General features: G+C 39.9%; 1 protein-coding gene across 3 annotated transcripts in view; it reads right to left on the reverse strand.

Annotated features, from left to right (window-relative positions):
• SPOCK3 (SPARC (osteonectin), cwcv and kazal like domains proteoglycan 3) overlaps positions 1-23,559 on the reverse strand; it is a 524,762-nt gene that overhangs the window by 73,067 nt on the left and 428,136 nt on the right. For all 3 annotated transcript variants that reach the window (XR_013220006.1, XM_077279469.1, XM_077279470.1), the window contains exon 6: positions 12,456-12,570. Coding sequence is in view for 2 of the 3 variants with exons in the window: in XM_077279469.1 (XP_077135584.1) it covers positions 12,456-12,570 (115 nt within the window). In the remaining variant the exon portion in view is untranslated. The remainder of the gene's footprint in view (positions 1-12,455; positions 12,571-23,559) is intronic.

Consider the following 23,559-nt stretch of genomic DNA (forward strand, 5'->3'; position numbering starts at 1 on the left):
TAGGGGGCGTGGCTAAATGGCGATGTCACCTGTCCATGTGACGGACACTAGCAGGGGTCAATCCCGACGCATTTCGAGGGTACCGTCCCTCTTTCTCAAGGTATGATACCCACAGCGGCGAGCTGTGGAACATTTTTTTATATATTTTTTTATATTTTTAAAAACATTTTTTTTTACTTTTGGCATGCTTTAATAGTCTCCACAGGAGACTAGAAGCTGCCATAGCCCGATCGACTCTGCTACACAGAGGCGATGTTCAGATCGCCTCTACATAGCAGATTTACTGACTTGCTATGAGCGCCGACCACTGGGTGGTGTTCATAGCAATCCGGCACTGATAACCATAGAGGTCTCCAAGAAACCCTAGGTTGTCATGCCAACACATCGGTGACCTGCGATCACGTGACGCAGGTCACCAGTGTGCGTATTTTAGGCCCGATGACCAGAAGCGCGATTTAAATGCAGCTGTCAGAGTTTGACAAAGGGACGGATGCTGATTCTGTGGCGAAACTTACAAAATTCATCCTCACCCACAATTACTTTGAATTTCACAAGATATCTACAGGCCATTTTGGCAGAGCATTGGGTCACAGGAGGCTGGAACCGGCGACTCCGGCTAACTCCTGTGCCCGCTGAGTGCTGTATTCCGGCAGCTGTGCTCTGCTTGTGAGCAGCGCATAACGTCCCTGCCATGCGCTGCTTACAAGCATTAAGCAGCTGCTGGCACTAGAGCAGGAGGCTGCGAGGGTGTGCCGTGTAGGTGAGTGTAATGTGTTTTTTTAATCTTTCCTGATGGGGCCATGGATACCAGGAACGGGATGGGGCCAATTATAAAAGAAAAAGGATGGGACCAATCATACCAGGAACGGGATGGGGCCAATCATACCAGGAACGGGATGGGGCCAATCATACCAGGAACACGATGGGGCCAATCATAGCAGAAACAAGATGGGGTCAATCATACCAGGAATGGGATGGGGCCAATCATACCAGGAATGTGATGGGGCCAATTATACCAGGAATGGGATGGGAACAATTATAAAAGTAAAAGGATGGGACCAATCATACCAGGACCATGATGGGGCCAATTATACCAGGAATGGGATGGGGCCAATTATAAAAGAAAAAGGATGGGACCAATCATACCAGGACCATGATGGGGCCAATTATACCAGGAACGGGATGGGGCCAATTATAAAAGAAAAAGGATAGGACCAATCATACCAGGACCATGATGGGGCCAATTATACCAGGAATGGGGCCAATTATAAAAGAAAAAGGATGGGACCAATCATACCAAGACCATGATGGGACCAAACATACCAGGACCGTGATAGGGCCAATGATACCAGGCACAGGATGGGGCCCAATCATACCAGGAACAGAATGGGGCCAATCACACCAGGAACGAGATGGGGTCAATTATAAAAGAATAAGGATGGGACCAATCATACCAGAACCGTGATGGGGCCAATCATACCAGGAATGGAATGGGGTCGTGCATACCAGGACGGGATGGTGCCATGCACTCCAGGATAGGGATGAGGAGGCCATGCATACCAGGGTAGGGATGAGGGGCTATGTGTATCAGAATGGGGATGAGAAGACCATATATACCAGGATAATGGATATTACAGTACATAATTGACAATTTTTGCTTCAATTTTTTTCCTAATTTCCACCTCTAAAATCTAGGTGCGTCTTATGGTCCGGTGCGTCTTATATTCCAAAAAATACGGTATATAGAATTCTTTGTTCATTATCCTCACTAATGTAATCGGATATATCAAGAAAGTAGACTACTTAGTGCAACATATACCCACATAGAAGGAATAATAAAGTGTCAGTGCTAATATTAATGGCTAGTGCCTAATTATCATTATCTTTAATACCTATACCTATTTTCTATGATTCTATGATCCTTGATGCAGAATTCCAGTGAATGAAAATACCAAAGAATGAAAAGTGTCAATACTATTATATGTACATGACCTGGTTCTACCTTGAAAACCAATAAACTGGCTTCTATTATATCCTGACATGTGAACCCCTTTAGTTACAGTTTCCTTTGTATCAATAGGGCTTTATTATATACAGTACAGACCAAAAGTTTGGACACACCATCTCATTTAAAGATTTTTCTGTATTTTCATGACTATGAAAATTGTACATTCACACTGAAGACATCAAAACTATGAATTAACACATGTGGAATTATATACAGTTATATAAAGTGTGAAACAGCTGCTCATCAAGAGTGTACAAAGCAGTCATCAAAGCAAAAGGTGGCTACTTTGAAGAACCTAGAATATAAGACATAATTTCAGTTGTTTCACACTTTTTTGTTAAGTATATAATTCCACATGTGTTAATTCATAGTTTTGATGCCTTCAGTGTGAATGTACAATTTTCATAGTCATGAAAATACCGAAAAATCTTTAAATGAGAAGGTGTGTCCAAACTTTTGGTCTGTACTGTATCTTTTTTAAAACTTTTTCAATAAAAAGTAATTTTTTATCTATTTTCGTATATATTTTTTTTATCCTGGGACAACAGCCCATCCTAAGGTTGTGCTATGAAACACTTTGATATTGCTGTTTATGGTATGAGCAATCAAGCAGGTCGAAATGTCTGATGAGAACTAAAAATAATGTAAAAAAATATATATTTTAAAACATTATGAAAAATATATAAAAATTCAAATCACCCAATTTTTTCTTCTTAAAAATAAAAAAGGAAAAAATAAACATTTTCTTTGCTTTGTCTGTAAAAGTCTGATGTCCCAATATATAGAATGAATTAACTCCCCCTTCAAACATGGTAAAAAAAAAAAAATGAAAACAACAGAATTCGTTCATTTTGTCAAATATATTCACCAACAAATGTGATAAACAGCAATCAAAACATTGTTTGTACCCCAAACTGATATCAATAAAACATTAGTTTACCATGCAAAAACCAAGCCCTCATTAAGTGCCATCAGCATCAAAATAGAAGTGTTAAAAGGTCTTGTAAAATGAAGACATGTAGCTAAAATGTTATTTTTACAAAACTAAACTAATCTTGATTACATCTGTAGCATCAAGATAATTACTTGAACACATTGTCTTATTCATTATTAAAAAGACATTGCAAGAAAACCAAAACTCTATGCCTATTTTTTTTGCTAGAGCACATAATTGTATTTGCCTTGGCAGCAGCTGCCTGACACTGAATTCTATAGTTCAATTTATGATCCAAATAAATAAATTCCCTTAATCCTTTTCAATGTCATAGTTTAAAAAACTGAAACGCATAACAAATTATATTATTGTAAAATATATAATCAACAAAATCTTATTCAACAAAAACAGCCCAATGTTCATGTGAGTCTGAAAATAAATATACATGAATAAAATATGGAAAATTTGCTAGCTATACTTATTCCCAACCTGATTAGCAACTAAAATTACTATCACTTGCTAATTATCACTTTTAATTAGCAGGCTCTGATTCAATGATGTAGGACACTCACTTTTTATATTGAGGTGATGTTATTTACAATTTTAATATTTCTTAGTGAAACCCTATTCAAAATACTGCCCTTGCCTGTTCAGTTGGGTACTGTATAAAATTACAATTAAAAAGACAAATCAATAAAGTACAGAGATAGCAGGAGTCCAAAAGATAGAGAAAGGTCGGAAAATAAACAGAATAATGTTTAACTCTCCTAACTGTCTTTTAAAACTGACTACCTTAGCAACAGAGATTTGTACACTTCTTGTTCTGCACTGAATGCCAAATGCACAAAGAACATTTTCATTTTTTTAATGTGAAGTTAGAGAATATATAAACATATGGTGCTGGTTTCCAATCTTCAGTTTAAAAGTAGGGATTTTCAAATATAATAATCTGCTTTGTTGAATCCGTTCATGTTATAGATCAAGGCCGCATACTTGCAGATATATTGTAGATATGAAAGAAATTTTTCCAAGTGCACTTATTATTTTATACAATGAAAACACATTATTTATTCAAGGACATAATTTCTTATTGCATTCACCAGAGAGAAATACATGCATCTTTTTTTTCTAGTTGTGCAAACCTTTGTACTAACATAAATAACAATCGACAAAATTTGCTAAAATTGATGATACTGCTTTCTGCTATACTTTGAGCCAACATTCTGGTGTAAAGTTTTTTAGACTGATATTGCCGTACATCCATTTTGGTGTAAAAAATAGTCCCAAGTAAGTCAAATAAGATGAAATATTGTAAATCAGTAAGCAAAATAATAGAGTTGAGTGGATTGTTTGAATTTGCCGGCTTTCTCGAATTTTCTTAAAAGTTTCAATTTGCAGCAATACTAACAAAAGCCTCAAATTGACCAGAAAATACATGTATATCCAATATCTAAAGACATTGAACCTATTTTGAGCTCTGCAATGCAAATACAGCCTTATTAATGGCCCAGGGATCTCAACCTATCTGGCTAGAGAAAACCGATTATAACCAGTGATAACTAACCATGGTATTTCAGTGACGTGTACGCATCTAATATTGCACTACTACAACAAGGAAGTGAGGAAAAAAATAGTTTTTACAATACACACGAGGTAGACAGTTATGTTTACATTTCTGAAATATGGAGAATTTTGTTTTGGCTTAAAAAAATATGGCTTGCCTTGGTTTCAGGATTTTGGCTTATTAGCAAATTTAGCACTGAGGGTTTTAATATTGTCCTCGTGTGCAGTGTGTGAAGGATTAAATTATTATTCACAGATTAAGACTAGCAGTCGTATTTTCAATTTACAGTGGGAAAAATAAGTATTTGATACATTGCAGAATTTACAAGTTTTCCCACCTACAAAGAATGGAGAGGTCTGTAATTTTTATCGTAGGTGCACTTCAACTGTGAGAGACCGAATGTAAAAATAAAAACCAGAAAATCACAGTGTATAATTTTAAAATAATTAAATTGCATTTTATTGTGAGAAATACGTGTTTGATCACCTACCAACCAGCAAGAATTCTGAATTTAAGAAGCCCTCCAACTCTGCACTCATTACCAGTATTAATTGCACTTGTTTGAACTCAATAGCTGTATAAAAACCACTTGTACACACATTAAATCAATCACACTCCATCTTCTCCACCATGGCCAAGACCAAAGGTGTCTAAGGACACAAGTGACAAAATTGTAGACCTGCACAAGGCTGGGATGGGCTACAGGACAACAGGCAAACGGCTTGGTAAGAAGGCAACTGTTGACACAGTTATTAGAAAATCGAAGAAGCACAAGATGATTGTCAGTCTTCCTTGGTCTGGGTCTCCATGCAAGATCTCATCTTGTGGGTTAAGGATAATTCTGAGAAAGGTCAGGAATCAGCCCAAAACTATATGAGAGGACCTAGTGAATGACTTGATGAGAGCTGGAACCACAGTCTCAAACATTATTGCTAGTAACCCACTACGCTGTCATGTATTAAAATCCTGCAGGGCATGCAAGGTTCCCCTGCTCATGCAAGCACATGTCCAGGCCTGTTCCACATTCTCCAGTGACCAACTGGATGATCCAGAGGAGGCACGGGAGAAGGTCATGTGGTCAGATGAGACCAAAATATAACTTTTGGTATCAACTCCACTTGTTTGGAAGAAGAAAGATGAATATAAGCTCAAGAAGACTGTTCCAACCGTGAAGCACATCATACTTTGGGGGTGTTTTTCTACAAAAGGGACATGACCACTGCATCGCATTGAAGGGAGGATGGGGTCATGTATCACGAGATCTTGGTCACCAACCTCCTTGCCTCAGTAAGAGCAGTAAAGATGGGTCATGGCTGGGTCTTCCAGCTTGACAATGACCCAAAATACACAGCCAGGGCAACTAAGAAGTGGCTCTGTAACAAGCATTTCAAGGTCCTGGAGTGGTCTAGCCTGTCTCCAGACCTGAACCCAATAGAAAATCTTTGGAGGTCGCTGAAACTCAATGTTGCCCAGTGACAGTCCGAAACCTGAAAGATTTGGATAAGATCTGTATGGAGGAGTGGAACACAATTCCTGCTGCCTTTGTGCAAACTTAGTCAAGAGCTACAGGAGATGTCTGACCTCTATAATTGCAAACAAAGGTTTTTGTACCAAATATTAAGTCCTGTTTTTATATTGTATCAAATACATATCTCATGCAAAAAATGCAAATAAATTATGTAAAAATCATAGAATATTATTTTCTGGGCATTGATTTTAGATTCTGTCTCTCACAGTTGAAATGTACCTATGATAACAATTACATACAGCATGTCTCAATTTTTTGTGGGTGGGAACATTTGCAAAATCGGCAGTGAATCAAATACTTACTGTCCCTACTGTAAGTACTGATGTAGTAGACTAAAATCAGATTAGGTCTTTTTCTTTCCCTATTTGGAATGAGCTGTGCGCTGTGACGTCCTATCCCTATGCTGGAAAAGTCTAAAATGGCACTGCTTTGCTGGACCTTATCTTTTGTACTGCCTGTGATAGACCTCCTAATTGTCTGGGCTAAATTACGTGATGCGATACCAGCTGGGCATTATGGGGAAGGCTGCACAGCCACACCTGATGTTCTTAGCCCCCTCACTGAATCTTCAGTAGTGTGTGAATGGTGTTAGATATCATTTTTCTTTTTGGCAATCCTGATGAATTGACTCTCAGAGGGTTTGAAATCACTAGGACCTGCGAATTTCATTTAATGCAAAGTGTCAATTCTTTGCAAATTGATCCACTCATTTCTAATAAAAAATGTCTAACATCTTGCAAAATGTAGTAAATCTAGGACACAATGTATGCAACTGTGATAAATTTGGTCCATCCACAGAGAGCCTGGACTAAGTTTGCCCTGAATAATTATTATACGACATTAGTGAATGTAGTATAATGTATTGAAGCCAAAAATCATGAATTTGTTAGTCTTTACAAAATGATTAAAGAATGTATACAAAATGCTTAAGCACTGCACTGTACTCAGAATGGAAGCCATGATGTTTTGCTCTTTTGATCAGCTGCCTGTTGAGGCTTGTGATTGACTGGAAAAGGACTTTATTAGATTCGCCTCAGATGACATCCCATTTCAGTCATATAGTCGAAAAACAGCATAGGCAAGGTATAATAAAAATAACACAAGTTCGATTAGTTTTCAATGCTATTATTATTTACTTGTAGTAAGACTTCCAACAAATACTTAATGGATAATTTCATGAATATAAAGTTGCATAGAATAGCCTTCAGAGCTGGTATCATCAGTAAGTCCTGTGAGGCAATCCAAAGCAAATTCGTGGAGTAAGCTGAATCAGCTGTAGATACAACCAGCCTTTCTTGGAGACATCATGGATAGGGAATGGGCGTGCAATCACGCCCCTGTTACAATGTTTTCATTATATTTCATATGCCTTGATTATAAACTTTTTGGAATATATAGACTATGTGGCTTTTGGGAGCCATTTTGACTGCACAGGTATTGTGTCACTTTTCCACTGCTTATCCCGTTTCAGTCACCTGCCCAAAAAATTGGTGCAGTAACAAAAAGTTAACTATTCCTCTGCATTTTTTAGCTGTGACTCAGTATCTTAATGGTATAAGATCATGGAGATGTCATGGATTTTTCTCATGAAAAAAAAAATGGGATTGATTTGCAATGGTGTTTTGGATTAGATTTTCATTTTTTTTTTTTTTGTGCACGACAGATTTTCCCAAGCTTTCTTTTATCAGACAAACATGAAATTCGGACAGCACACGGTTATAAGGTTATTTGGGTCCTGTTTGAACTAAGTTGTTCTAGACAAAAAGAAAGACAATACCATAGGTCTGCACAATGTTATATGCATCATCTTTCTCCTTTTTGTCTAATATTTATTTAGCACCCTTATTCATATTTATTATAGATATTGGCAGTGCGTCTTCACTATGTACACACGAACCAAGGTGTACTTCTGATTTGTCTATACGGTTGCCAACTAGCGTATATCTTCGTTTAAAGATATGTTTTTGCTGTAAAAACAGTATGAAAGTTGCAGTACTTTTATTCATATGCTAGTCATTATAAGAACGCAATAAATGTTTGGTTTTATGCTATGAATTTTGTACTCTGGAGTGACGGTATAAAACATCCGTATAGAATAACTACTAAAAAGACATTTTTTGAATTGCAGGAAACTTTTTTGACCATGTTATTTAAACATGATATGTAGATTTTATAAATTTCTTTTTCATATTCTAAAGGATCTTCAAAAGAGACAGTTGTAGTAAAAATAAAAAAGAAGACAAGAATATTCAAGAAGCCTTAAAATAAAGTAGATATGTAGAGGTGGAATAAGACCTGTATCTATCACTCATCAAAATGATTTTGTTTTTATATGTTTGGAACAATCATTTTACTATATATATTACATTTAATAGAGACCATTATTTTTTATACTGGACAATCCCATTTAAATACCCGCAATGTGCAGTATAAGTTAAAATAAAGCATACTTTCTTTCCATACCAGCGTCACTGCTCCACTCTGAGCACTTTGTCAATGACAATCTCATGAGACTGTTTAAGTAACATGAATGCTGTACATATTATCAGGTGCTGCTGATGGGCTGCACCATTCACAATACTGTCAGAGCAAACAACAACCCTAATGGAACTGTGAAAGTTGCAGCCCGTCAGCAGCCACTGTTATGTGAAATAAACAACACCACAAGATTCCAGGGGACAGGGACACAATGCTCATAATGTAGCACCAGAAATAATCTGGGAGATAAAGTATTAAATGAAAAAAAAAAATGTAAGTTTGAGGCATTCAAAATGGGTGGTCCAGTAGTGGACAACCCCTTTAAGAATAAATTGCATATTTAATTCATTATTTTACCAACAAAAAGGTCCTGGTGCTTATAAATATAAAATGCTTTTTGATCTTTCCAGCAAAACTAAAATATCTCTCCTATCTTACACCAGCAAAGGCATAAAGTAGCAGGAAGAAATGTGCAGCAATCAGTTGTAAAAATCAAATCCTAATATTGTATAGGCTGCTTTATTCTGCTAAAATAGCTGAAACCCTGTTAGTACATGAACTTATTAAGTCCATCAGTGGTGCTGCAGAGAGTGTATTTTTTATTGATTAAAAAATACTAAACTAAACAAAAATTTTTCCATATTTTCCAATGTTGACTATTAAAGAAAGAAAATCTTAAAACAGTGCGAGGTAGGAAAGTAATCTGAATAACAACTGCTGTAAATAGGGACAGAATTTTCTCCCTTTATCTGACATCACCTCACCTCCCCTTTCTAACGATGTGCAAAAAGATTGGGTAAATTTTTGTTTGCCATCATAGAGCAGTACCATTTTGCTGATGCCCTCATTGCGATATAATTTGCATATTGTTGCTTTAGCCCTTAGTTCTAGCTCCACTATTGCCGTTATGATGACATCCAGTAGTCAATTCTGGTAATACAGGACCTGTATGGTGGAGGAACAGTGGAGACAAACTGTTCCACTTGATATATTCCACAAAAATGGAGTCTGCTCCACATTGTATAACTGTAAAAAGGTGAAAACAGCGCATTCTATGGAGCATGTCGATTTCACGTTTTATACAACTGTAGCTTAGAAGATATGGTTGGGTGTAGAGAAGAGAGAACACATTCAAGTGGATTTCAATTCTACTTGAATATTAAAAAAAATTTTCTAAAATACATATTTTATTTTTTGTAATTCGCTTCCAATCTGTATTCTGCGGCCACCCTTTTTTTTAACCGTAAAGGGCTATCAAGATGTTAAAATATACAAATATACTTCTCACCTCACTACTCACTAGAGATGAGCGAACTTCGGCATTAATGTTACACATTGTGATTAGTATTCAGATTCCCGAGCTTTTTTACTAAATATTGTCAAAATTCGTCCAAAGTTCGGTAAATGATCGAGTTCACTAAGGGCTCTTTCAGACGTCAGTGTTTCCGGTAGCAGAACGGACCGCAAAACGTCCCGCACACATGTAGACTGATGACATCCATATATCATCAGTGTGACACGTACTGGCACCTGGGAATCAGTGGTACTGTTCGCTCTGATCCCCGATGCCGGGTGCTGAAGTGAAGACAGCTCACATCACTGTGCCCTGCTTGCCCTGCAATCAGCGCTAGCAGGGAAAAATGTTGAGAGTTGCATTCAATTATTAATATATTCATCAGCCACTGCCTGAGCAATAAATAAATAATAAAAAACACTGGGGGTTCCCCTGTATTTTTGATAACTAGACAGACAAAACTGACAGCTGCGGGCTGCAACCCTGAGCAGCTTCAGCAAAGCTGATTATTCAGAATAGTGGGGTCCCAGTGCCCACGCCATATTTTTTAAATATATTTACATAAATATTTTTTTTTTAAACTCTTTCGCAGAATATTAAAATCAGCCCCCAGCCATCAATATTTATTTAGGTTACCAGGCTATTACTATCAGCTCACAGCTGTATACTTAGCCTTTCCTTGTTATTAAAATGGGGACCCCCAAAAGAATGATGTGAGGTTCCCCTGTATTTTAACCATATATAACCAGCCAGGCAAAATTGACTGCTGCAGGCTGCAACCTACCGCTATCATTTTCAGCAAGGCAGGGTATCAAGAATAGAGTGGTACCTATGCCTTATTTTTCAATTATTTAAATAGATAATTTAAAAAAAATGGCATGGGGTCCCACCCATTTTTAACAACTAGCCAATGTAAAGCAGACAGCTGGGGCTGGTTTTGTCTGGCTTGTAAGATGCCATAGTTATTGCCCCCCTCATCCTATTTATAGCAGCCAACAGCATTCCCATTCAGTGATCCCAGCCAGGCCCCTGAACTGCGGTGACCTTGTCGAGATCAGCACTGCAAAGTGAGACTTTTTCTTACTGTGCTAGCAGTGATCTCACCGAGGTTAATGCAGTTTTGGGGCCTGATAGTGAATGCAGCCTCAGTGACTGACGAAAACCTTGATGACATCACCACAAGTCACTGATATTGTACTCGCAGCAGCAGCTCATTGCTCAGTGGTTCTCAGCCTAGATGGTCGCATCTTGGTACCATCCAGGTTGAAAACTTTTTAATCCCAATAACGGATTACGGTGTGTGCAGAAAGACAGTAGGGTGAGGGATTTGGTTGTTTTTATTTTTGTTTCCTTACAGGAGACTATGGCTTCAGTGGAATGGGTGATGACGTGAGTATGGTTTAATTTAGATTCATTAAAGGAGTCTGTGTCATTCTTTCAAATAAAGGACTTTATTCTGGCTGTGTGTTTATTTACAATATAACTATAGTATTAGTAATGGATAGGCGTCATTAATATGTTTCTCCACTACTAAGCTTGGGCTTGATGTCACTGAACAAAACAAAGGTGACATCAACCCCACAAATATGAACCCCACTTTCATCCACCACTGGGTAAATGGGAAGAGCCAGGCAAAGTGCCAGAATTAGTGCATCTAATAGATGCGCCATTTCTGGGAAGACTGCAATCTGCTATTTTTAGACTAAGGGCCCAATGTACATGGCCTCTTACCAGCCTGAGAACACCAGCCACCAGCTGTCAGCTTTCAGATGCTCAATTGAGTTGAGATTTGCTAAATTTGGAGTTCAAATAAACATCTCAAACTTTTTAATATACTTAAATATTTTCTAAAAATGTTTTCAGTGTGGCGGGGCTCAAAGCTCAAAGAGGTCATTTACATTGGGTAATAACATGGCTGTGAAGTTGCATACTTGGCCAACAACAATCTTTAGATCTGTGATAGAGTATGTGTCAAGGTAACATCCATATTAAAGACAAGGTTTTCTAAGAGAACAGTACACAGAGCATCACACTACCTCCACCAATGAGTATTATTACTGTAGTGAGCCATATACTGACTATACTCATATAGCAAAATGTAATTTATCAGACCAGGCTACTTTCTTTCAATGCTCCATAACTCTGTTGCTCATATGCCCATTGAAAGAACTTTCGATGGTGGACAGTGGTCAATATGGACACTCTTGTCTGTCTTCAGCTATGTAGCCTTGTACACAGCAAGCTGTGGTGCATTGTGTGTTCTGACACCATTCTATCTTAGCATTAACTTTTCCAGCAATTTGTGCGACAGTAGCTGTTTTGACTACACGGACAAGTTTTAACATACCATGTTTTTAAAAAAAGCCTTATGCACCCATGGCCCCTTCGGACTGCCATTTTGCCATAGTTGAAGTCTTTCAGATACTTACACTTTCTCCTCTAACACAGCAACTTCAAGAACTGACCATTCACCTCTCCACAGTTGTCACTGTATCAAAGTAAACAATGTTCACTTCACCTGCCAATGGCTTTAATCTTATAGCTAACTAGTGTATAAGGTAATGCAGCTGGTATGAATATACATAATTTCCCTGTCATTTTTACATATTGCAATCACAATCCTATTTTCAAACGGTTTAGAAATCTTACCTCTTTTATTATTCTTGTTCACAGATTTTGATTTGCTTGAAGAACAAGGACAATACCCATCACATTTAGCAGTTATTTGTTTGCCCAAGATGCAAGCTTGATATTCTAATTTACACTGGAATACACAGAAAAACATAGAAACTGTTAAAGTCGATAGTACAGATCTGTAAAACATGTCTTCTTGTGCCAAACTGGAAGGAATACTCCATTTTTATATATATATATACCACGTTGTAGATATATAGATAATAGGACACATATAGGCTGCTTTATTATTACGTATGGGGAAGTCATAGCATGATACATAGCACTTATCTTGGCTGAGAATATGAGTGTAATAGAAAATTGAAAATATACAAGAAAAAAAGAATCTAACCAATTATGTTTTGTAGTTAACCTGAACACAAGGAGAATAAGTAGCTGCCAAATATCTAGCATATGAATGTCCTTTTTCCTAAAATTTTGCTGTGATTAAATAAGGAAAGCTTGAAAGTTTAACTATGATGCAATCTTCTTTATTTATCCTCAAAATCCAGAAACTAGGCAGCAAGTCTGTACTGTTTAGGTGAAAGCTTTTAGTCATCTATATGTACAAAATTTCATCCCAGGACACTTTGGTCTTTTTTCAAGCAAAGGAAAAAAGACTTGTTAGCCCATGAAGGTGATGCTGAAGACCATTATAAATGGGTCCAGGCATGAAAAGGCCAATGTATCCTGTGCTACACTGTTACATACAAGATAAAATTAAATCCTCACATGTAAAGCGCCATGGAATAAATGGTGATATAATAATAATAAATAATAATAATAATAATAATAATAAATTCTGAACTAGATTGGTGTTCCTTTTTGGATTTTGTACACTATATACAGAGAAACTAGTATTCTACTGTATATCCTAAACCTATATTTTTTCATATCTATCTATCTATCTATCTATCTATCTATTTATTAACTGCTTCATGACCGCCCACTTTACTGCACAGAGTCCATCAAGCGCTGACGTTTATGAACGGTGGGTGGTCTAGCAGCGCTCAGGACCCACAGGGTCCTGCAAGGGCTGTGATTCCTGTGCAGAGCTGTTTCTCTCACAGGTGACATCATCGAGACCTGATTAGATCAGGTCCCAATGATGTTAACCCTTTGCTATCTTCTAGATGCCACGATGGCATCTTTGAGATAGCAGAGGGAGACCCCTGCTATACTCACCTCTTCGACACCCCCTGTGATGAGATCTGATCACATTACGGGGGGATCCTGCGCTGTCATGGCAGCCGGAGGTCACGTGATGACCTCCGGGTTTGCCAGCTATTGTGGCCTATTAGACTCAGCCTGCAGCTGAGTCTAACAGATGATCTGCCTGAGTAAAACTGTCAGCTCTCTTGCAATGAAATACATGTGTATTGCATTGTAAGAGAGCAATGATCAGACAAATAAAAATTGAAGTCCCATACAGGGACTAAGTAAAAAGGTAAAAAAAAATGTTTTAAAACTATTAAAAAAAATAACAAAATAAATAAAAAAATTTAAATTAAGTATATATATATATATATATATATATATATATATATATATACAGTACAGACCAAAAGTTTTGACACACCTTAACATTTAAAGATTTTTCTGTATTTTCATGACTATGAAAATTGTACATTCACACTGAAGGCATCAAAACTATGAATTAACACATGTGGAATTATATTCTTAACAAAAAAGTGTGAAACAACTGAAAACATGTCTTATATTCTAGTTTCTTCAAAGTAGCCACATTTTGCTTTGATGACTGCTTTGCACACTCTTGGCATGCTCTTGATGAGCTTCAAGAGGTAGTCACCGGGAATGGTCTTCCAACAATCTGGAAGGAGTTCCCAGAGATGCTTAGCACTTGTTGGCCCCTTTGCCTTTACTCTGCGGTCCAGCTCACTCCAAACCATCTTGATTGGGTTCATGCCTGGTTACTGTGGAGGCCAGGTCATCTGGCGTAGCACCCCATCACTCAAATAAATGATGGTCCAAATAAAGGCAAACCGAATGGAATAGCATGCCGCTGCAGGATGCTGTGGTAGCCATGATGGTCCAGTATGCCTTCAATTTTGAATAAATCCCCAACAGTGTCACCAGCAAAGCACCCCCACACCATCGCACCTCCTCCTCCATGCTTCACGGTGGGAACCAGGCATGTAGAGTCCATCCGGTCACCTTTTCTGCATCGCCCAAAGACACGGTGGTTGGAACCAAAGATCTCAAATTTGGACTCATCAGACCAAAGCACAGATTTCCACTGGTCTAATGTCCATTCCTTGTGTACTTTAGCCCAAACAAGTCTCTTCTGCTTGTTGCCTGTCCTTAGCAGTGGTTTCCTAGCAGCTATTTTACCATGAAGGCCTGCTGCACAAAGTCTCCTCTTAACAGTTGTAGAGATGTGTCTGCTGCCAGAACTCTGTGTGGCATTGACCTGGTCTCTAATCTGAGCTGCTGTTGACCTGCGATTTCTGAGGCTGGTGACTTGGATAAAATTATCTTCAGAAGCAGAGGTGACTCTTGGTCTTCCTTTCCTGGGGCAGTTCTCATGTGAGCCAGTTTCTTTGTAGCGCTTGATGGTTTTTGCAACTGCACTTGGGGACACTTTCAAAGTTTTCCCAATCTTTTGGACTGACTGACCTTCATTTCTTAAAGTAATGATGGCCACTTGTTTTTATTTATTTAGCTGCTTTTTTCTTGCCATAATACAAATTCTAACAGTCTATTCAGTAGGACTATCAGCTGTGTATTTATCTACCAGACTTCTGCACAACACAACTGATGGCCCCAACCCCATTTTTAAGGCAAGAAATCCCACTTATTAAACCTGACAGGGCACACCTGTGAATTGAATACCATTCCCGGTGACTACCTCTTGAAGCTCATCAAGAGAATGCCAGAGTGTGCAAAACAGTCATCAAAGCAAAAGGTGGCTACTTTGAAGAGCTTAGAATATAAGACATAATTTCAGTTGTTTCACACTTTTTTGTTAAGTATATAATTCCACATGTGTTAATTCATAGTTTTGATGCCTTCAGTGTGAATGTACAATTTTCATAGTCATGAAAATACAGAAAAATCTTTAAATGAGAAGGTGTGTCCAAACTTTTGGTCTGTACTGTATATATATGTGTACGAACAAAAAAAGTACACATATTTGGTATCGCCGCATCCGGAACGAGCCATCCTATAAAACGGTCACACTTTTTAACTCCTTCAGTGCATACCGTAAAAAGAAAAAAAAAAACATAGCAAAAATCTTTGCTTTTTCATCATGCCACCAAACAAGAAGTAGAACAAGATCAAAAAGTCAAATATCAAAATAAAACTGGTACCACTGAAAACGACATCTTGTACCGCTAAAAACAAGCCACCATACAGCTCCAACAGCGGAAAACTAAAAAAGTTATTGCTTTCAGAATAGAGCGATGCAAAAACAATTATTTTTTCTATAAATTAGTTTTTATTGTGAAAATGCGGCAAAACGTTAAAGAAAAATATAAATGTGGTATTGCTGTAATCGTACTGACCTGAAGAATAAAGCTGCCTTATTAATTTTACTACACATGGAATGTCATTAAAAAAACAAAAAACAATTCCTGAATTCCTGGTGTTTGATCATTCTGTCTCCCAAAAATCTGAATATAATGCGATCAAATAATGTCATGTGCCTGAAAATACTACCAATAAAAACGTCAGCGCAACCCACTAAAAACAAGCCATCACATGACTCTGTCGGCCAAAATATGGAAAAATTATAGCTCTCTAAATTTGGTGATGCAAAAACTTGTTTATGCAATAAAAAGCGCCTTTTAGTGTGACAGCTACTAAACATAAAAACTGATATACATCTGGTATCACTATAATCGTACTGACCTGTTATGGTTCTCAATGGCAAGAGAACATAGCCCAGCAAACATAAGAACTAGCTCTTGGAAGGATGGAAACTAAACTGACCATGAACTAAACCTGCCGCACAACTAACAGTAGCCGGGTAGCGTAGCCTGCGTTTTATCCCTAGACGCCCAGCGCCGGCTGGAGGACTAACTAATCCTGGCAGAGGAAAATATAGTCCTGGCTCACCTCTAGAGAAATTTCCCCGAAAGGCAGACAGAGGCCCCCACAAATATTGGCGGTGATTTTAGATGAAATGACAAACGTAGTATGAAAATAGGTTTAGCAAAATTGAGGTCCGCTTACTAGATAGCAGGAAGACAGAAAGGGCACTTTCATGGTCAGCTGAAAACCCTATCAAAACACCATCCTGAAATTACTTTAAGACTCTAGTATTAACTTATAACATCAGAGTGGCAATTTCAGATCACAAGAGCTTTCCAGACACAGAAACGAAACTACAGCTGTGAACTGGAACAAAATGCAAAAACAAACAAGGACTAAAGTCCAACTTAGCTGGGAGTTGTCTAGCAGCAGGAACATGCACAGAAAGGCTTCTGATTACAATGTTGACCGGCATGGAAGTGACAGAGGAGCAAGGCTAAATAGCGACTCCCACATCCTGATGGAAACAGGTGAACAGAGAGGATGATGCACACCAGTTCAATTCCACCAGTGGCCACCGGGGGAGCCCAAAATCCAACTTCACAACAGTACCCCCCCCTCAAGGAGGGGGCACCGAACCCTCACCAGAACCACCAGGGCGATCAGGATGAGCCCTATGAAAGGCACGGACCAAATCGGAGGCATGAACATCAGAGGCAGTCACCCAAGAATTATCCTCCTGACCGTATCCCTTCCATTTGACCAGATACTGGAGTTTCCGTCTGGAAACACGGGAGTCCAAGATTTTTTCCACAACATACTCCAACTCGCCCTCAACCAACACCGGAGCAGGAGGCTCAACGGAAGGCACAACCGGTACCTCATACCTGCGCAATAATGACCGATGAAAAACATTATGAATAGAAAAAGATGCAGGGAGGTCCAAACGGAAGGACACAGGGTTAAGAATCTCCAATATCTTGTACGGGCCGATGAACCGAGGCTTAAACTTGGGAGAAGAAACCCTCATAGGGACAAAACGAGAAGACAACCACACCAAGTCCCCAACACAAAGCCGAGGACCAACCCGACGCCGGCGGTTGGCAAAAAGCTGAGTCTTCTCCTGGGACAACTTCAAATTGTCCACTACCTGCCCCCAAATCCGATGCAACCTCTCCACCACAGCATCCACTCCAGGACAATCCGAAGACTCCACCTGACCAGAAGAAAATCGAGGATGAAACCCCGAATTACAGAAAAAGGGAGACACCAAGGTGGCAGAGCTGGCCCGATTATTGAGGGCAAACTCCGCTAAAGGCAAAAAAGCAACCCAATCATCCTGATCCGCAGACACAAAACACCTCAAATATGTCTCCAAGGTCTGATTCGTCCGCTCGGTCTGGCCATTAGTCTGAGGATGGAAAGCAGACGAGAAAGACAAATCTATGCCCATCCTAGCACAGAATGCCCGCCAAAATCTAGACACGAACTGGGTACCTCTGTCAGAAACGATATTCTCCGGAATACCATGCAAACGGACCACATTTTGAAAAAACAGAGGAACCAACTCGGAAGAAGAAGGCAACTTAGGCAGGGGAACCAAATGGACCATCTTAGAGAAACGATCACACACCACCCAGATGACAGACATCTTCTGAGAAACAGGAAGATCCGAAATAAAATCCATCGAGATGTGCGTCCAGGGCCTCTTCGGGATAGGCAAGGGCAACAACAATCCACTAGCCCGAGAACAACAAGGCTTGGCCCGAGCACAAACGTCACAAGACTGCACGAAGCCTCGCACATCTCGAGACAGGGAAGGCCACCAGAAGGACCTTGCCACCAAATCCCTGGTACCAAAGATTCCAGGATGACCTGCCAACGCAGAAGAATGAACCTCAGAAATGACTTTACTGGTCCAATCATCAGGAACAAACAGTCTACCAGGTGGGCAACGATCAGGTCTATCCGCCTGAAACTCCTGCAAGGCCCGCCGCAGGTCTGGAGAAACGGCAGACAATATCACTCCATCCTTAAGGATACCTGTAGGTTCAGAATTACCAGGGGAGTCAGGCTCAAAACTCCTAGAAAGGGCATCCGCCTTAACATTCTTAGAACCCGGCAGGTAGGACACCACAAAATTAAACCGAGAGAAAAACAACGACCAGCGCACCTGTCTAGGATTCAGGCGTCTGGCGGACTCAAGATAAATTAGATTTTTGTGGTCAGTCAATACCACCACCTGATGTCTAGCCCCCTCAAGCCAATGACGCCACTCCTCAAAAGCCCACTTCATGGCCAAAAGCTCCCGATTCCCAACATCATAATTCCGCTCGGCGGGCGAAAATTTACGCGAGAAAAAAGCACAAGGTCTCATCACGGAGCAATCGGAACTTCTCTGCGACAAAACCGCCCCAGCTCCGATTTCAGAAGCGTCGACCTCAACCTGAAAAGGAAGAGCAACATCAGGCTGACGCAACACAGGGGCGGAAGAAAAGCGGCGCTTAAGCTCCCGAAAGGCCTCCACAGCAGCAGGGGACCAATCAGCAACATCAGCACCCTTCTTAGTCAAATCAGTCAATGGTTTAACAACATCAGAAAAACCAGCAATAAATCGACGATAAAAGTTAGCAAAGCCCAAAAATTTCTGAAGACTCTTAAGAGAAGAGGGTTGCGTCCAATCACAAATAGCCTGAACCTTGACAGGATCCATCTCGATGGAAGAGGGGGAAAAAATATATCCCAAAAAGGAAATCTTTTGAACCCCAAAAACGCACTTAGAACCCTTCACACACAAGGAATTAGACCGCAAAACCTGAAAAACCCTCCTGACCTGCTGGACATGAGAGTCCCAGTCATCCGAAAAAATCAAAATATCATCCAGATACACAATCATAAATTTATCCAAATAATCACGGAAAATGTCATGCATAAAGGACTGAAAGACTGAAGGGGCATTTGAAAGACCAAAAGGCATCACCAAATACTCAAAGTGGCCCTCGGGCGTATTAAATGCGGTTTTCCACTCATCCCCCTGCTTAATTCGCACCAAATTATACACCCCACGGAGATCTATCTTAGAGAACCACATGGCCCCCTTTATGCGAGCAAACAAATCAGTCAGCAGTGGCAACGGATATTGATATTTAACCGTGATTTTATTCAAAAGCCGATAATCAATGCACGGCCTCAAAGAGCCATCTTTCTTAGCCACAAAGAAAAAACCGGCTCCTAAGGGAGATGACGAAGGACGAATATGTCCCTTTTCCAAGGACTCCTTTATATATTCTCGCATAGCAGCATGTTCAGGCACAGACAGATTAAATAAACGACCCTTAGGGTATTTACTACCCGGAATCAAATCTATGGCACAATCGCACTCCCGGTGCGGAGGTAATGAACCAAGCTTAGGTTCTTCAAAAACGTCACGATATTCAGTCAAGAATTCAGGAATCTCAGAGGGAATAGATGATGAAATGGAAACCACAGGTACGTCCCCATGCGTCCCCTTACATCCCCAGCTTAACACAGACATAGCTTTCCAGTCAAGGACTGGGTTATGAGATTGCAGCCATGGCAATCCAAGCACCAACACATCATGTAGGTTATACAGCACAAGAAAGCGAATAATCTCCTGGTGATCCGGATTAATCCGCATAGTTACTTGTGTCCAGTATTGTGGTTTATTGCTAGCCAATGGGGTGGAGTCAATCCCCTTCAGGGGTATAGGAGTTTCAAGAGGCTCCAAATCATACCCACAGCGTTTGGCAAAGGACCAATCCATAAGACTCAAAGCGGCGCCAGAGTTGACATAGGCATCCGCGGTAATCTAATATATAAAGCTGAATGTGTGTGTGTGTGTATGTATGTATGTCCGGGATTGGCATCTGAACCGTAGCAGCTACAGCCACAAAATTTTGCACAGTCACACGTCTGGACCCCGAGAGCGTCATAGGCTATGTTGTGAGGTGAAATTTTAACCCCGCGCTTTCCAATTCACCAAACAATTTTGCCCCTATCTACATAATGGGGAAAAAGTGAAAGGAAAAGTGTTGGAGGCGTCGCAGCTACAGGCACAAAATTTTGCACAGTCACACGTCTGGACCCTGAGAGCGTCAAAGCTATATTGTGAGGTGAAATTTTAACCCCGCGCTTTCCAAGTCACCAAACAATTTTGCCCCTATCTACATAATGGGGAAAAAATGAAAGGAAAAGTGTTGGAGGCAAATTAACAGCTGCCAGATGTGAACAAGGGGGACTTAAAGAATGACAGCGATGGCACCAAAGAGTATATACTGTACAGTTGCTAAGGTGGGGCCCCAACATGGGATAATCACACCACCACGGGGATATGAACACACACACAAAATGCGCCACACACTACCACGTGCTCGAACACATATACCACCCTCAGTGCACATTTCACCACACATACACCAACCTCGCCACATAAAAGTAGAAACACAAAAGTCGCCGCTCAAAACTCGCCACGCGCAAAACTCTCCACATGCAAAACTCGCCACACGTGCAAAACTCGCCACACGCAAAACTTGCACACGCAGAAAAATTGCCACACGCAGAAAAATTGCCACATGCACAAAAGTTGCAACACATGCAAAAGTTGCCTCACACAAAACTTGCACATACTCAAAAGGCACCACACATAAAACTCGCCACGCGCAAAACTCGCCATGCGCAAAACTTGCTGCACACAACTTGCTACACTAACCTGTCACATGCAACTCGACACACAAAAAGTTGCTACACGCATGTCGCCACACAAAACTCATCTCACAAAAGTCCCTACATGCATGTCGCCACACGCAACTCAACACACACAACTTGACACACGAAACTCGCCCTAAAACACACACAAGTCTGGTATCCTTCAAAAATAAAAATCTGATTAATAAGCAGACAAACTACAAGAGCAACAAATGTACCATATAGGAATCCGGCAGCTGTCAGTCACATGACCAGTCTATTATGTGTATGTGTGAGCTAATATATACTGCCAGGGGGTGGGCTTACTGTTGGCTGGGGATTTATCAGGCTGCCATTTTAGCTTACAAATACTGAGGTAAAAATACTGACCAAATAACGTGTGAACGAGGGCTAATACAGGAGGAGATGGCATACAGCTATATACTATATACAGGAGATGACACACAGGTATATACTATTTACAGGGGAGATGACACACAGGTATATACTATATACAGGAGGAGATGACACACAGATATATACTATATACAGGAGAGATGACACACAGGTATATACTATATAGAGGAGGAGATGACATACAGGTACATACTACATACAGGAGGAGATGACATACAGGTATATACTATATACAGGAGGAGATGACACACAGGTATATACTATATACAGGAGCAGATTACCTACAGGTATATAGTATATACAGGAGGAGATGACACAGGTATATGCTATGTATAGGAGGAGATGACATACAGGTATATACTATATACAGGAGATGACACACAGATATATACTATATATAGGTGAGATGACACACAGGTATATACTATATACAGGAGATTACATACAGGTATATCTAATATATAAAGCTGAATGTGTGTATGTATGTATGTGTGTATGTCCGGGATTGGCATCTGTACCGTCGCAGCTACAGCCACAAAATTTTGCACAGTCACACGTCTGGACCCCGAGAGCGTCATAGGCTATGTTGTGAGGTGAAATTTTAACCCCGCGCGTTCCAATTCACCAAACAATTTTGCTCCTATCTACATAATGGGGAAAAAGTGAAGGGAAAAGTGTTGGAGGAAAATTGACAGCTGCCAGATGTGAACAATGAGGACTTAAAGAATGAGAGCGATGGCGACAAAGAGTATATACCGTACAGTTGCTAAGGTGGGGCCCCGACATGGGATACTCACCACACACGGGGATATGAACACAAACACAAAATGCGCCACACACTACCACGTGCTTGAACACATATACCACCCTCAGCACACATTTCACCACACACACACACCAACCTCGCCACATAAAAGTCGAAACACAAAAGTCACCACTCAAAACTCGCTACATGCAAAACTCGCCATATGCAAAACTAGGCTCACGCAAAACTCGCCACACGTGCAAAACTCACCTCATGGAAAACTCACCTCATGCAAAACTTGCACACACAGAAAAATTGCCACATGTACAAAAGTTGCACCACATGCAAAAGTTGCCTCACACAAAACTTGCACATACTCAAAATGCACCACACATAAAACTCGCCACGCGCAAAACTCGCCATGCACAAATCTTGCTGCACACAACTTGCTACACTAACCTGTCACATGCAACTCAACACACAAAATGTTGCTACACGCATGTCGCCACACAAAACTCATCTCACAAAAGTCGCTACATGCATGTCGCCACACGCAACTCAACACACACAACTTGACACATAAAACTCGCCCTAAAACACACACAAGTCTGGTATTGTCCTTCAAAAATAAAAATCTGATTAATAAGCAAACTACAAGAGCAACAAATGTACCATATAGGAAATACGGCAGCTGTCAGTCACATGACCTGTCTATTATGTGTATGTGTGAGCTAATATATACTGCCAGGGGGGAGGGCTTCCTGTTGGCTGGGGATTTATCAGGCTGCCAATAGCAACCAATCACAGCTCAGCTTCTATTTTGCTACAGTTAATTAACCTGAGCTCTGATTGGTTAATATAGGCAACAAAGACATTCTCAGTATAACAAAGCTAATATATGTTGTGAAATGCTTCTATTTGCTTAGTTTTTGCCTTTTAATAATTACATTTCTATCTATTTGTTTTGTGGTTTTTGTGTGCAGAATAAATTTTTGTTAACACATTCTATTTTGCTAACAGCAGTCATTAACCCGGGCGAAGCCGGGTAGTACAGCTAGTAGATAATAAAGAACAAATCAGGGTCACAGATAGAATAAACTTAGACTGTAAAGTGCCAATTGAAACAGACTTATCAAGCTTCTTAGTACGCTTAGAGCATGCTGATATAACATGAGTTGAATCACCGCAATAGAAGCACAACCCATTTTTTCGTCTAAA

The sequence above is a fragment of the Ranitomeya variabilis genome, chromosome 1 (assembly GCF_051348905.1).
Source record: "Ranitomeya variabilis isolate aRanVar5 chromosome 1, aRanVar5.hap1, whole genome shotgun sequence".
Classification (NCBI taxonomy): domain Eukaryota; kingdom Metazoa; phylum Chordata; class Amphibia; order Anura; family Dendrobatidae; genus Ranitomeya; species Ranitomeya variabilis.